This window comes from Mastigoproctus giganteus, chromosome 10 (genome assembly GCF_048544385.1).
Source record: "Mastigoproctus giganteus isolate SK-2022 chromosome 10, ASM4854438v1, whole genome shotgun sequence".
Taxonomy (NCBI): Eukaryota; Metazoa; Arthropoda; class Arachnida; order Uropygi; family Thelyphonidae; genus Mastigoproctus; species Mastigoproctus giganteus.
The window spans coordinates 195,265,438-195,281,395 of NC_143584.1; the positions used below are offsets into that span (position 1 = coordinate 195,265,438).

General features: G+C 40.8%; 1 protein-coding gene across 1 annotated transcript in view; it reads right to left on the reverse strand.

Moving 5' to 3' along the window:
• Positions 1-545: 545 nt before the first annotated feature.
• Positions 546-15,958, reverse strand: part of LOC150079701 (uncharacterized) — a 29,679-nt gene continuing 14,266 nt past the window's right edge. Inside the window, exon 3 of the mRNA XM_090383171.1 lies at positions 546-1,934. Coding sequence (XP_090239297.1) covers positions 552-1,934 — 1,383 coding nt within the window. The 3' untranslated portion in view covers positions 546-551. The remainder of the gene's footprint in view (positions 1,935-15,958) is intronic.

Consider the following 15,958-nt stretch of genomic DNA (forward strand, 5'->3'; position numbering starts at 1 on the left):
TGAGAAAGTCTTCTCCCAGGTTGGAAGGTTTTTTTTTTGGTACAAACTCTGAGATGGATTTGGAGTGGCATTTCCACGAGAACTTCTCCTCACAGATTACACAGCTGAAAGGTTTTCTCCACTATGAATTCTGAGGTGTGTTTTGAGGATTTCTCTGTCTGAGAACTTCCTCTTGCCGATTGGACAGTAGAACGTTTCTTCACCACTATGAATTTTGAGATGGCTTGTGACGTCTCATCTAGTTGAGAACTTCTTCTCACAGTTTTTCTCCACTATGAATTCTGATGTGTTTTTTGAGGTTTCCTCTCTGTGCAAACTTTTTCTCACAGGTTGGACAGCTGAAGAGTTTTTCACCAGTATGAATTCTGAGATGTCTTGTGAAGTATGATCTAGTTGAAAACTTCTTCTCACATGTTGGACAGCAGAAAGGTTTTTCTCCTATATGAATTCTGAGGTGTGTTGTGAGGTTTCCTCTCTGTGAGAACATTTTCTCACATTGGAGAGTGGAATGGTTTTTCTTCACTTTGAATTCTTAAGTGTCTTGTGAGGTTTCAGCCCTGTGAAAACGACTTCTCACATGGTGTACTGCTGAATGGTTTTTCTCCACTATGAATTCTGAGGTGATTTGTGAGGTCAACCTTGAAAGAGAACTTCTTCTCACAAGTTGGACAGTTGAAAGGTTTTACTCCACTGTGAATTCTCAGGTGTTTTGTGAGATATTCTCTATGTGAGAACGTTTTCTTACAGGTTGGACAGCTGAAAGGTTTTTTTCGATTATGAATTCTCAGGTGTGTTGTGAGTTGTCCGCTCTGTGAAAACATTTTCTCACATGTTGGACAGGTGAAAGGTTTTTCTCCATTATGAATTCTCAGGTGTGTTGTGAGGTTTCCTCTGGTCGAGAAGGCCTTCTCACATGTTGGACAGTTGAAAGGTTTTTCTCCATTATGAATTCTCAGGTGTGTTGTGAGACTTCCTCTGGTTGAGAAGGCCTTCTCACATATTGGACAGTTGAAAGGTTTTTCTCCATTATTAATTCTCAGGTGGGTTGTGAGGCTTTCCTTGGTTGAGAATGCCTTCTCACATGTTGGACAATTGAAAGGTTTTTCTCCACTATGAATTCTGAGGTGTGTTGTGAGCTGTCCTCTCTGTGAAAACGTTTTCTCACATGCTGGACAGCTGAAAGGTTTTTCTCCATTATGAATTCTCAGGTGTGTTGTGAGGTTTCCTCTGGTTGAGAAGGCCTTCTCACATGTTGGACAGTTGAACGGTTTTTCTCCATTATGAATTCTCAGGTGTGTTTGGAGGGTTCCTCTGGTTGAGAATGTCTTCTCACATGTTGGACAGTTGAAAGGTTTTTCTCCCTTATGAACTCTGAGATGGATTTGGAGGTCTTGCTTTGATGAAAACCTCTTCTCACAGGTTTCACAGCTGAAACGTTTTTGTCCAGTATGAATTCTCAGATGTGTTGTGAGGTTTCCTCTGGTTGAGAAGGCCTTCTCACATGTTGGACAGTTGAAAGGTTTTTCTCCATTATGAATTCTCAGGTGTGTTTGGAGGCTTCCTCTGGTTGAGTACGTCTTCTCACATGTTGGACAGTTGAAAGGTTTTTCTCCCTTATGAACTCTGAGATGGATTTGGAGGTCTTTCTTTGACGAAAACCTCTTCTCACAGGTTTCACAGCTGAAACGTTTTTCCCCAGTATGAATTCTCAGATGTGTTGTGAAGTTTCCTCTGGTTGAGAAGGCCTTTTCACATGTTGGACAGTTGAAAGGTTTTTCTCCATTATGAATTCTGAGGTGTGTTTGGAGACTTCCTCTGGTTGAGAAGGCCTTCTCACATGTTGGACAGTTGAAAGGTTTTTCTCCCTTATGAATTTTGAGTCTGTTCTCCATAAGACCTTTTTCGGCCAGGTTGGACAGTTGAAAGCTTTTACTCTAGTATGACTTCTGATGTGTTTTGCAAGGTGTATTCTCTATGAAAAATGCTTCTCACAAATTTGATAGCTGAAAGGTTTTTCTTCATTATGAATTCTGATGTGTGTTTTAAGGTTTCTACTATGTGAGAACTTCTACTCAGAGGTTGGATAGCTGAAAGCATTTTCCCCACTATGAATTCTGAGGTGTGTTGTGAGAGTTCTTGTTCACAATGAGAATATTTCACATTTTGCAAAACATATTGGAAAATCGTAGAACTTTTCTTCATGACAACTTCTCAGAGTTTTGAGAGCTGAAACGTTTATCCTAATATCATATCTGACATGATTTTCAATCTTTTGTGTCTATGGGAACTTTTTACAGCTTGCACGATCGAAAGGTTCTTCTCATTATGTTCTCTGATATATGTGTTTCAAAATTTATTCTCTGTGGAAAATTCTTCCAACAAAGTTCGCAACTGTAATATCTCCCATTTCTTGAAAAATGCGTTTCAAGCGTTCTTTCTCAGCACAAGTTTCATTAGAAGTGTGTTTGCTAATATTGCTAAATGTGTTGAGTGAAAAATTCTCAAATACGACAGAACTAAGAGGCTAGGCTAGTTATGGGAAACACTTTTACCACCGGTTTTGACTAGCGAATATGTTTGTAACATTATTGTCTAGACATTATTGTTTTTTAGATATTGCTTCAGCTTACTGCATGAATCAGTACAAGTACCTTCTGAATGGTTCAAATCGGTTTCTTTCATGGTTTAAAATTTGTATAAAACTCTCTGCTTGCCCACATTCTTTATGAATTGGCTTAATCATAAACAAATGATGTTGGACTCATAAAGTGTCTTCTTTTGTGTAATATTCTTGCTTGTCGCTAATTGTATACTTCCATTTATTTTTCATATATGTTGTGTTTTGCAAAAGCTGTAAGATAGTACACAGAAAATGCTTCACACAGATAGCCAAAGTGGATGCTAAATTTAGAATCTTTCCTTTCAAATTTTATGGAGTTTGTCAATTATTAGAAATTGTCACACTGTTTTAAATAATTTCTTATTGAATTATATAAAATTGTTTCTTAACTTGTGATACCTTTTTCTTGATATGTTTCTTCTTATTTCTCTCCTAGTGATACATGTCCTTGTTATGTTGTTCTTATTTCCATTCAAAACGTTTGCTTTGGTTGTGTCTATTCATATTCTATATTGTTCCTATGGAAAAAAAACAAAAAACATGGAAAATAGTCATAAAAGTGACATGTTCAATGAAGTGAATATACACTCATCGGCAAATAAATTTGAAAATTTTATTCAATATTTAGGGAGAGTTTTTCCGAACTGCACGATTTAAATCTTCGTGGCATAGATTTCAATATGATTGATCACTGAATTATGACCATCCCTATGAAAACTGATAGCGACCCGTTGACCACGTGAGGTATGAGAGTGCGGAATTAGTTGACCTATGTAGGATAGATGTCAGTGGTTCAGTAGGTAGTAAAATTCCGAGGGTAATGGGCAAAAGGAAGGATTTATCAGACTTTGAATAAGTACACTTCGTGAGTGCTCGTTTTCCCAAACAGATGAACTGTTTGGGGTTCGAGAGCAGCCGTAGTTGAAGTGTGCCAGGACTGGCATCAAAATGGTAAAACAAAGACCCAACGGCAAAACTTTAAAGGTTAGACAAAGGTTGATGTTAGAGTTGAGCGCCGGGTCCGATGACAAGTACTGGCGAACGGCAAAGCACTGTTGAAGAGTTGACTACCCAATACAACTTGGAACAACACCTAGCGTGCTCATGCGTCGCACGCTTGCACTTATTGTCTATGACCAGCAGACGAACCCTACGGCATCGTCTCCTATCCAAGGTTCATCGGCGTAAAAGACTCACCTGGTGCAAAGAGGATGCAAGTTGGACGTTAAAAGACTGGAAGAAGGTGTGCTGGTCGGATGACTCACGTTATTTACCCCAAACCGTGGATGGTCTTGTACAGATTTGTCGTCAACAACATGGTGCTCTTGATCCATCATGCATGGTATAAAATGTGCAAGCTAGTGGAGGCGGTTGTATGGTATGTCTCATTTTTCACTGGCAGGAACTTGGACACCTTTTGCATGTGGAACAACGTATCATTGGCTCCGCTAACGCCAACTGCATGCTGACTGTGTAGATGCCGCTATGTTACACTTTTTTCCGAGGCGATGGTGGCGATGGTGTCTTCCAAGATGACATTGCGCCGAGCAATCAGGCACTTGTTGTGCAGGAATGGTTTGTGGAACATAGTTCTGACGTCCATATCTATTGGCATCTGAACTTCCCCAAATATCAATCCCATAGAGCACTTGTGAGACACTACTGAAAGGCATATCAGGCGTCTGGACACACCAATCACCTCCGTACTTGCATTGCTGACCGCACTAAACACAGCTTGTTTGGCCATACCTCCCGACGTCTTCCGAAATTTCGTTGAACCTACAAATTACTAGGTAGTTGATTGTAATTCAATGTTAACTGAGTGTATATATTTGATGTTACATGATATAATGTAATAATTGTATGATTGGACCCAGTTTTTAATAAGAGAACCTATCTCAATATTATAATAACATTTTCATCCGCTTGAGCGGTTGAGAAGAAAAGGTCTGAATGCTTAGCTTCATGATGAACACGCCATGCTTTCACACTACCATTTGTGCGATGAAAGTGTAAATTAACATTCAGAACACCACATGGCCCTTTCTACTGTTCATCATTGTATTCTTGGCGTGAGCGGAAAGCGAAATCATTCAAGTTTAAAAGAAAGAATTCACTTTCTGTTCTTTCAATTCTTCAACCCACTCCACATAGTTATTGAAAATGTGCTATTTTATTTGACTAATTTGCATTTTGCTTTCATTTCCTGGGGTGAATTCTATTCTTACACACAATTCACTTGTAATTCATGTGGTCTCTTTCTTAGAATATTGAATTGCAGTCCCATCTATTTGTTTTAGAATATCTTTCTTCTTTTGTCTTCCACTCATTTTATTCTTTTCAGATGATTGCTTCCGATGCACGGGGAATTTGTTTTTCTGAATTGTGACCCCAACTAAACGTTCTGCATGAGCAACAGCTTTGTATAAATGAGAATGATCACCAGCATTGTACATGTCCCAATTGACTATGAACCCCACGAAAGGGTATAGTTTTTTATTTGATAGCAAGAAACTTTTTTTCATGCCATGTGACAACATGCATTTTAATAACTTACATTTAATCAGATAAAGATAACAGAAGAAAAACCTTTCGAATTTTTTGGCCAGTCACTGAAAGTTTTCTCTATTCCTATATTACATAATATATTACGTTTAGTATATACAAAATAATTTATGATTTCATTTGTGTACTCTTTAAATCAAGGGCTATTTGTGGGTTTACAGCAATTAATTACTTTTAACTCTATTTCAAAAAATGCCTATGTACCAGGATTCATTCTTAAAGTAACAATGTTGTGCCACTAGGAAAAAAAAAACAAAGAGATTACAGAAACAAGTTGCAGTTAACATTCGTTTAATAAATTAGGTTAGGAACAAAAGACAAAAGTAATAAACACAAAAATCTTTCATTAGCATTAGTAGAGGCATTTGATGCAAGAAAGCAAGCTTATGCAGCAACAGCCAAAAAAAAACCCACTTCCACTTCACCCCTCTGTTCGTTCAAAATACCTGTCCAGCTGAGCCTTAAACTTATTTAGGCTATCAACTTCCACGACAAGGGATGGAAGTCTGTTCCACCAACCAACCACCCGCTGGCTAAAGGCAAATTTCCGCACGTCTATCCTACATCTGCCTTTCCTCAATTTGAATTTATGCTCTCTCAGGTGATTTTTCTGAGCTAGAGGAAGAATCCCATCAGCATTGAGCATGCTCAAACCATTCAAGGCTTTATACACCTCTATCAGATCACCTCGCTGGTGCCTAGTCTCCAGACACTGTAATTTGCAAAACTTAAGCCTTTCTTCGTAAGAGCACCCCTTTGTTCCATTCACTAATCTTGTTGCCCTTCTCTGTACTCGTTCCAGCAGCTCTACATCCTTCTTGAAATGAGGCCTCCAGACCTGTATACAGTACTCTAGGTGTGGCCTGACCATCGCCTTATACAAGGGAATAATCACCTCCTTATCCCTGCTGGAAAAATAATTTCTGTATATCATTGACAATACTCCATGAGCTACTCTTGCAGCCTGTCTGCACTGCTCAGAGAACTTCATATCTGCCTGCACAACCACCCCCAAGTCCCTTTCATTCTCTACCACTGTCAGTGTAGTACCACAGAGTTGATACGTTGCTCTGGGGTTGCTGTTTCCCATGTGTAGTACTTTACATTTGTCAATGTTAAACTTCACTTGCCACCTCTCAGCCCATCTGCTCAACCTTTGCAGATCCTGTTGCAGCAGCATAGTGTCAGTAGTGTCCTTGACAACCCTGCCAAGCTTTGTATCGTCTGCAAACTTGGACATTAAGCTTGATATACCATCATCAATATCATTTATAAATACATACTTTCGGACAGATGATCCCCTTCTTTCATTTGTGACTGTGACTGTAATTGTAAAAATATAGAATATCGTTTGTGTGTCATGGTGGTCATGCAAGGTTCAAATTGCATGCTACAGGCGCTTGCAACAATTAGCTGATTGAAGTGGTGGCTTGCGGTTGTAGTTGCAATGTTGGGAATGCTCTGATTAACGTTTGACAGCTAGGATGGTTGTCGCGGTGAAAGGGGTTCAAGCGACATCCTCTCTTCCGGTTAAAGGATCAACTACAACAGAAGATGTGGGCTGATTCCAAAAGAAACAGCAATCGTTGAGTGATCGACGTCTGCCAAACGCATAGCTTTCTCCTGCTCAGAGACCTGATTTCTGAGTGTTCTGCCAGTTTGCCCAACGAAGATTATTGACTGATCCCGCCACTACCGTCGCCGTGTCTTGTTGGAACATTTTCACTTCTTGTGTAGTAGCAGTTTCTTTAATTGGAACAGAGGATGACGAATCAACCCCGATTATTGAGGCAACCATCCTCCTACCTGACAAACGTTAACACACATATCATTCCCAAGTGTTGCAACTACAATCGCAAGCCTCCACTTTCAAATAGGTAATTGGAGGAAAGAACATGTAACATGAAATTTTGACCACACATGACCACTGTGACACGCACATCATATTCTGCATTTTCACAATAACGGCCACATTTACAAGCGAAGACGGATGTCGTAAAATGAAAGCTTTTCTGTTTATTACTGTCGTTTTTTGATCCTAAACTAGTTTATTAAAGGAATTCTAACTACAGCTTGTTTAATCTGTTTTTTCTAGTAACAAAACGTAGTTACTTTTAACTCTGTTACGTTATCCAGAATGGTATATCCTGCTATATACCTGTTGTTGTATTTAAATGTATTTGTCAGTATTTATTAATGTACATAGGGGGTCTTACTAATCAGCTCACGTAGAGCCTTGTTGACTTGGATGAACGTTTAAATAATTAATTAAGAGAAAGTGTTTTGTGGCTTGACATGGCAGTTATGGTATGTGCCGTGTTTCTATGTCGTGATATTAAAATACAGAAAAATCAAGAAGCTGTTATTTCCAGGTTACATAAAAAAAAACAAAAAAAATTGGCAATTATAACATCGAAGAATAACTACTGGACTTCGAGGGAAAATAGTGTCCATCTGGACAAAGCTAGAGACAGTTCTACTACAAACCAACCTAGAGTGCGAAACAGCTGAAGCGAAACTGGAGGCCTTCCAATCCGCGGGAGCAGACCAAATTCCAGAGTGCGCTCCCTCCTAGGCACAAGCGCTGAGGACCCGCCCGATTGCTGACTCAACATGCAACTGTAACTACAGCGATGAAACGCACGACCCTCCTGCCAACACCACATTTGGTAATACTGCGCCCGACCTCCACAGACGAAAACAGTAGCAGAGAACAGGTCAAAAATCTAGCGGTCACGTGGCAGACGACTTCAGAGATACCAAAATAAAATCGGTAAGGAAGCCCCCAAACGTAGGGATTATCATCGAGACTCAAACAAAAGAGGACGCAACAAAAATCCTACAAAATGAGAAGATTCAAACACTCAGACTTTAAGCCCTACATCCTAGACGCAAAGGACCTAGCATCAGAATATATAACCTTGACAATGATCTGACACCAACTGCTCTCCAGGAGGAACTGTATTACAGAAACCTCCAGCACGCACATCCGGAAGAAGAACCCACCAACTTGATTATTCCCAAGTACAAGACGAAAGCCAGAACAGAAAATACTTACCAATGGGTCGTCGAGTTGTCACCAGCGGCCTGGGTCACGCTTAGCCAGACCGACAGAGTGTTTATAATCTGGGGAAATCACCGCTTTAGGGAACACGTTGCTGTCCGTAAGTGTTTCAGATGTTGCCAGTTTGGGCATACCACTCATACCTGTGCCCAAACCCATCCCACTTGTGGCCACTGTGCAGAACGTGGCCACGACTTCAACACGTGTCCGAATAAAGACAAGCCGCCGACCTGTGTAAATTGTAAATTCCATAAACTACCAGCAGAGCACTCAGTTAGGGACAGCGAATGTCCAGTGTATTGTAAAGCAAAGAGCACTTTCCAGATGAGACTAGATTATGGCCACACGCCTACAACTGAATGCGGTATCGCTATACTGTCACCCAGGTGAAGAGATACTACCAGTAACCAGATATCTGAGGAGCCTCCAGACAGACTTCCCAAACAGTAAAATTGTTGGGAGCGGATGTGAATTGCAGGTCCCCAGCGTGGTTCAGCGAGACCACGGATAGACGTGGAGTACAGAACGGGCAACAACTTGAAGACTACTTAGCAAATAGTCCGAACACAGTCCTGAACCGGCCAAACAATCTGGCAACGTTCTCTAGTTCGATGGGGGAGGCCACAATCGATGTCTCTCTGGCTATCAGATCCCTTGCTGGCCACCTAATATCGTGGACTATCAAAGAAAGCTGGACCACGTCGGACCACAGGGCCATCACGTTTGAGTTCCAGCACTCCCTTAGTTGACACCAAGCAGTGAGGCAGGCACAGCCAAGATATGCCATAGAGAAGGCAGATTGGCCACTCTTCCAAGCCACACTGACCACATCAGCCCAATCGCTGAACATCATTGGACTCAGCCCGGATCAGCACCAGATGACGGTCGCTGGTCTCATCACTGAAGCTGCCGACACCTCTATTAAAAAAAAAAACCCAACCCCGGGGGCTGTACCCTGGCGGTCTCCACAGCTACAGAGGCTTAGGCAGGAGGTGCACAGGAGAAGGAAACTCTTCCAGTGGGCAAGGCGCTCCCAGCCGGCAGCGGAAGTGGAGGCACTAAGAACTTCCGAGATGCAAGGAACCTGTACACGGCAACCATACGTCAGAGTAAGATGCGCAGTTGGGAACACCTTGTTTCAACCACTGGGAATGACAACCCCTGGGGTGTGGTATACAGAGTAACCACAAACAAACTCCCCAGGGGTGAGACCATACCAGCGACGAGGACACAGCAGGGTACTTATACCCGGACCTGGCAGGAAACAATTATTAACATCATGGATACCATGTTTCAATACCATCTTGCCCCCTCTACGCCAGAGCAGATAACCCTCTGTGCGGACAATGAAACCTACTGCAACAGAAGACCCATTCACCAAACTTGAACTGGAAACAGCTGCCATGAGGATTAGAAACAAGAAGTCTCCTGGTTCTGATCTTTTAGAGCCAGAGATTGTCAGGAAAGCCATCGAAACCACTCCAGAGGTGCTTCTTAATCTATACAACCACTGCCTCAAAGAAGGCCTGTTCCCTCAGGCCTGGAAAACTGCAAACTTGTGCCTCATTCCCAAATGTCCCAAACAACTGGACCTTCCGGGGTCATACAGACCCATAGCACTGTTATCAGTCCTGAGCAAGCTTTTTGAGCACTTATTAAGAAACAGACTAGGGATCCACTACACTGCAGTCGACTTGCAGTCACCCCAACAATATGGATTTAGGAAGGGATGCTCAACCTTGGATGTCCTGGAAAATATTACAAATGCTGCAACTACCTCAGATCAAAAATACTTTCTGGTCATAGCAATAGACTTTGCTGGGGCGTTTGACACTTTATGGTGGCCAAGCATCCTGGCTCGACTCCGGAAAGCCAACCTACTATCAAATCTGTATCAAGTCATCAAATCCTACCTGTCGAATAGGTTCGTGACAATCAGAGCACCATATTGTTCAGTAACAAGAGAAGTATTTAGAGGATGCCCACAGGGCTCAATCCTGGGTCCACTCCTATGGAACTTGGTTCTAGACGGCTTTTTGAACCTGGAACTAGGCGACGTCACTCCCCTAGCCTATGCGGCTGATGTGGTTCTGATACTGCCTGGGGGATCTAGGGTGCAACTGGAGAACACCGCTAACAGAGCAATAGAAACTCTAGAGGACTGGGCTAACAACAATAACTTGAAGATCTCATCCTCGAAGACAAGATCTATATTATTAAAAGGAGCTTAGGACACCAGACGACCCTCTCAAATCAAGATACAAGGTAACACAATCAAGCTTACCACCGAATTAAAGCACCTTGGAGTCGTACTAGACAAGAACCTGAGCTTTACACCACATATAGTGCACTTACGGAAGAAAATTAGAGGATACTCCGCACTTTTTGAGAGAATCACATGCAAGGAATGGGGTTTGAGGAGGAAAACTCTCAGCCTCTACTATAAAGCTATTTTCCTGCCAGCGATTATATATGCTTCTGGAATATGGTATCGCAAGGCTACCACTGCAGTGACCGAAAAAATTTGGAGACTACACAGCGACACATATTCTTAACCGTCTCGAGAGCATGTAACACTGTAAGTACCCACACACTCCAGGCTCTAATGGGATCCCTTCCTCTGGACTTGGAGATTGTTAAGCATGGGCTACTCTATCAACTGACTAAAGGCAGAACGTCAACATGCCTCGACTACACCATAGATCTGTCAAATGATCCCAAAGTAGAAAGGAACCGTCTCTCCGCTTACCTCCAACAAACTTGGCAGGCCTGCTGGGAGACCTCCAGCAAAGGTGCAATAACTAGAAAATTTCTACCCAACATATGGCTGGTATACCCAAATTATCCACCATGGCTCTCACCAGGACTCTACACCACCTACCTGCTGATGGGACACGGGGCCATTAGAGACAAACTACAATGATTTGGACTGACTGATACACCGTTCTGCCTCTGTGGTGAACGTGAAACGTGGGAGCACCTAATGTACAGTTGCCCACTATATGAGGACCTCTATTGCAGGTTCATTACTAGAACACAGCTTAACCTCCGTAATCAAGAAGACCTCGCCATAACTGAAGTTGACACATACAAGGCATTCGCGCAGCTGGCCCAGGACCTCTTCACAAGGAGAAGGACGCTCCCACAGCCTCAACCACTGCAGTAAACAACCATACCGTGCAGACCAGCAGAATGTATACACAACCACAGAAACTTTCCCAGATACTACCATGCAAGGGCTCAGAGAAATGACTGCAGTACATTGTTGCCACCTAGCCACATGGCGATCTGGGCTGGTAACCTTGAGCAGCCTGCTTTCACTCCTATTCCTTGGCAGGGGGGGGAGATGGCTCGCTGTCTTCTCCTCCTCCTGCCATCCCCCTTTCCCTCTGGTGGGGCATGGGCATGCCCCACTGACTGCAGGGGCCATCTACCCTATCGGTCCCTTACTTCTCTTTCTTCCCCCCAGCCTTCAGTCTCCCTACCCTTCTCTTTGACTATACACCGCGAAAGCCCCACGCATCCAAATTTAAATTAGCACCAAAATTATTGCCCGCCCCATTAGGCCTCTAGAACTTGTCATTTTAGTGTACAACCCCATGGTAATTTCTATCTCGTAATAGCGATTTTGCAATTATACCACTGCGATTATGTTTTTTTTTTTTTTTTTTATAGGACCCAGCCGCTGAAATCCCAATAAATTAGGCGGCGGGACCTGCCAGAGTATAATAAATTTCAAGGTACACCTGGCCAGCCTTCTCGTTGGAATAGTACGGACAAAGTCGGGTCCCATCAGGGGCTCGACGGCCAATAGGCCAGAAGAACAATGGGCACAGCATAATACACAACACATGATCCACACACTTTTAAATCTCTGGTCTTGACAGAGTACTGTCCCTCGATACAGCGAACACTCGCGGAGATAGGAGAAATTCCTGGTGCCGTTTGACCCTCAACATACTTTGAACTTTCTAATTATAACATCGAGAAAGAAAGGTTTATATATATACAGGTTAGCCATAATTTAAGTATCGCTATTCAAAACTCTCTGTAGCTCTAAGTTACAAGTGAAATGCTACCAAAATTAGAACGTAAACTATTCAAGGAATGGCGATAGGGGATAATATGGCCTTGTACAAGAGGAAAGACATGAACAACGTACCAATAAATAAATAACTAAGTCAAACCTTAATGAAATTACAAATTTTTATTTGTACTCTTTGAAAAAACAAAACGAAACTGAATTGAACTGAAGTTTTAAATCCAAACTAAAAAATAAAACACCGAAGAGAGAAGAATGTTCGAATTCTGCGTTAATTTAATTTTCCCAGCAGCAGAGAGCTATAAACGCAGAATCCGAACATTGAAAGGATATTCTGTAAGTTTGCTGTTAAAATTATTCCTCAACTGCAACAAAGAGGATGCCTGGATGAGACAATTTTATGCAAGTGGGGCTTCTCTTCATATATCATCACCAGTGGAGCAGCTTCTCCGGCATCACTTTACTGCAAAAAGAGTTGTTTCGCATTGCATGGCCACCACGTTCACCTGACCTCACAACATGCTTCCTTAGCGTGTCTAAAAAGACAGTCTATAAGCATCGCTTTAGGAGGCCTAGGCACAATTGCTAGTGCAAAAAATTATATTTTTAAACTTTTTAGATCACGTGTTCCTTTTCTTGTGTTCAGTTTTCAGTCTGGCCATTGGAAAAGAGTCCTGTAGAATCTTTCCAGTTTTCTATGGAAAGAATTGCATTTAGAAAAACACACGAAGAATAAATTGTAGTTTCTTCAACTTTTGGCATTCTTCGATTAAAAATGGGACCTTTTTGTTTGGCTAAATGGAATTTTTCCGTTGGCACAAGGGCTTCTTACCATATTGTGACTGTTTATACATGATATTATGATCAGAGATAATTAAACAAATCTATGCGTTTCAAATAATTAAACAGTTCTTCGAAATCGGCACCAATGTCAAGATTTGATGGAATTAATGTTTCCTTCTAGTTGGATACAAAGTTAAACCTTGACATTCGTAACTGAAATTGTTGAGGACAATGTGAATAATGGTATCGATGTTGATAGGGCGTAGGGGCAACTTCGGCCAAAATATGCACGTTCCTATCTTATAATTTTTTGTAGTGAATCTTGAATCTCGAAAAAGAGGAAGGCTTAAGAATTCATTTAAGAATAAATAGTTCATTTAGATTGCAACAATATGGGCGAGTGGTAATGGTTGTTGGAAAGGTGGGAGAGAGAGAGAGAGAGAGAGAGAGAGAGAGAGAGAGAGAGAGAGAGAGAGAGAGAGAGAGAGAGAGAGCGAAAGATAGTTTTCTGATATTGGAATATTACGTACAATCCAGCAGATATGTTTAACAGTAACTGATGACGAACAATGCATGCATAGAAGTGGGCCATCCCCCACTAGAAAAAAGATATGGATTTGGCGTATATGCGCTAGGCATAATCTGGATAATATTTTGCCTGAAGCTAGTATCCCATAATGCCATTCTTTGATTCGGAGCAATTCTTCGTTTCTTCTTTACTTCCAGATTTCTGACCACTGATATCTTGAGACCTTTATTATATGTTTGAAATATTTCACGTATGATACTTGTTAATTTACTGGTGTTGACCGTTTGAACATCCTCTGGACAGAGAATGTTCAAACAGTACAACACCAGCAAATTAACAAGTTGTGTCAGACGGTGAGCTTAAATGCATCGGACACAGTTTAAGAGATGATTGAACCGTATGGGAATTGGTGTCTTGGTAGAACGGCCACATTCCGGTATGACGAAACCACTTCACCTTTCTGGTGTGAAGTGGTTTCCCCTTCAAGACAATGCCAGGCACTGTAGATCTATTATATGGTGCAGGCAGTAATCACTGTCATAGGTTCCACAGTTCTGTAACTTTCCCCTTTTTTATCGGACTTAGCCCCATGTGATTTCTTTCTATTTTCATGTCTAACTGTAATAAGTTTCTTTAAGAATTTTGAAAAGCTCATAATTCCGTAGTAAATCATTGAAAATTGCACTACAAATCTATTGGAGACTATCACTCTGCATGGTATACCGGCCTCTATTCTGACGTAAAATTCGATTTCAATTTCTGCGGTCATCTTCTACGAGTATCAATTTTTTCCCTCAATTCTTCCTTTTACAGTTGCACTCTGATCAATGTATACTTTTCAGATTATTGCTACAGACTCTCCAATCATTTTGTAGGTTTCTCAATTGTGACTCCTGTGAAATGTGCTCTAAGGGCAATAGATTTCTGAAAATCGGAAATTTCACCTAATTTCTCCATGTTCGGTTCTTGATGTAGTAAGTTTTAGCGGAATCAACGACTAAAACTATATTGCACCTTTTGTACTATAAGTAAATTGCTTGTTCTATGGCCGATTTTCTGTCTTATTGGAAGAAAACCAAAGTTTCGTTGAGAAAAGAACAATCTGTCTTAGCCTGGGGTGGAATAATTCGTACACAACGGGGAAAAAGGCGAATAACAATTCCTCTCACATCATTAATGGTACTTGAACTCAAGTCTTTTCCGCCAGGTGGTTTCATCTCACGAACGGATTGACGAAAAAGCTCTAGGAAAGCATCATTCAGTATTTACCTGATAAAGTTGATGTAATAATACTATCTGGAGACATTGATGTTACCTAATTTAAAGGATCTACTACTGCCAATTGCATAAGGTTTATAATTTTTTGGGCAATGAGCAAAAATTCTTTATTCCTTTTTTTAATGTACAATATTTAAAGATTTGTGTATTCAAAATTATCTAAATTTATATTTATGTCAAACTTCTTAAAAACAAGGTCTAAATCATTCAACCATAAAACTGAACTAATATTAACTATCAGCTGGTAAACAGAAAATGCACAGTTATCTTACATTACCACAACAGTATATTCCGAAATTTTCTTACTATTTGATCTACACAGAAGAGTGAAAAATTTTAATGTACAGAAGACATCTTGGCAATGAGTTTTCTTTCTATTTGATCTACACAGAAGAGTGACCAATTTTAATGGTCAGAAGACATCTTGGCAATGAGTTTTCAGGCTGAGCTACATTAAACTAGGTGTTCCAATAAGTGGTTTTATTAAGATAAAACACGTTTTTGACTGTCAACGCAGGTGTGGACAATGTTTTCGAATGATGATGTTATAAGAATGGGTTATTACTCAGAAACAAAATGGCAAATTAAATATCATAAGGATGAAGGAAAATTGTCAACACTTTAAGATCTCGCTTTTATAATAGAAATTCCAAGGTAATTTTATGTAATGCAGTCAGGGTGAAAACAATGAAAATTTTTTATTTTCAGGATCATGTAAAACCGAAGAAACATTGAACTTCAAACAGAGTTTATTTCTATGGTAGGTGGTTTCAGTTTGTCTTTAATTAGTTGATCGAACCATCGAGGTCATTGTGATATTTGACTCACCACGATAAAAAGGATTTAGTGATTATTTTATTAATTTCCATGTTCATATGTATAAAAGCAATAATGCATAAATGACACCAATTTTGTAAAGTTTTATGGCCCACTTATGGTGATTAAAACACGCAATTTTTTTTTTTTTTTTTGTTGTTAGTTTTTGGCATATCAGATTCTGTGGCCATAATGCAGCTCCTAAAGTTGTTGCATTTTCTCTGATCCCACGAACTTTGGTTTGCCAGGCAGGCACTTTGC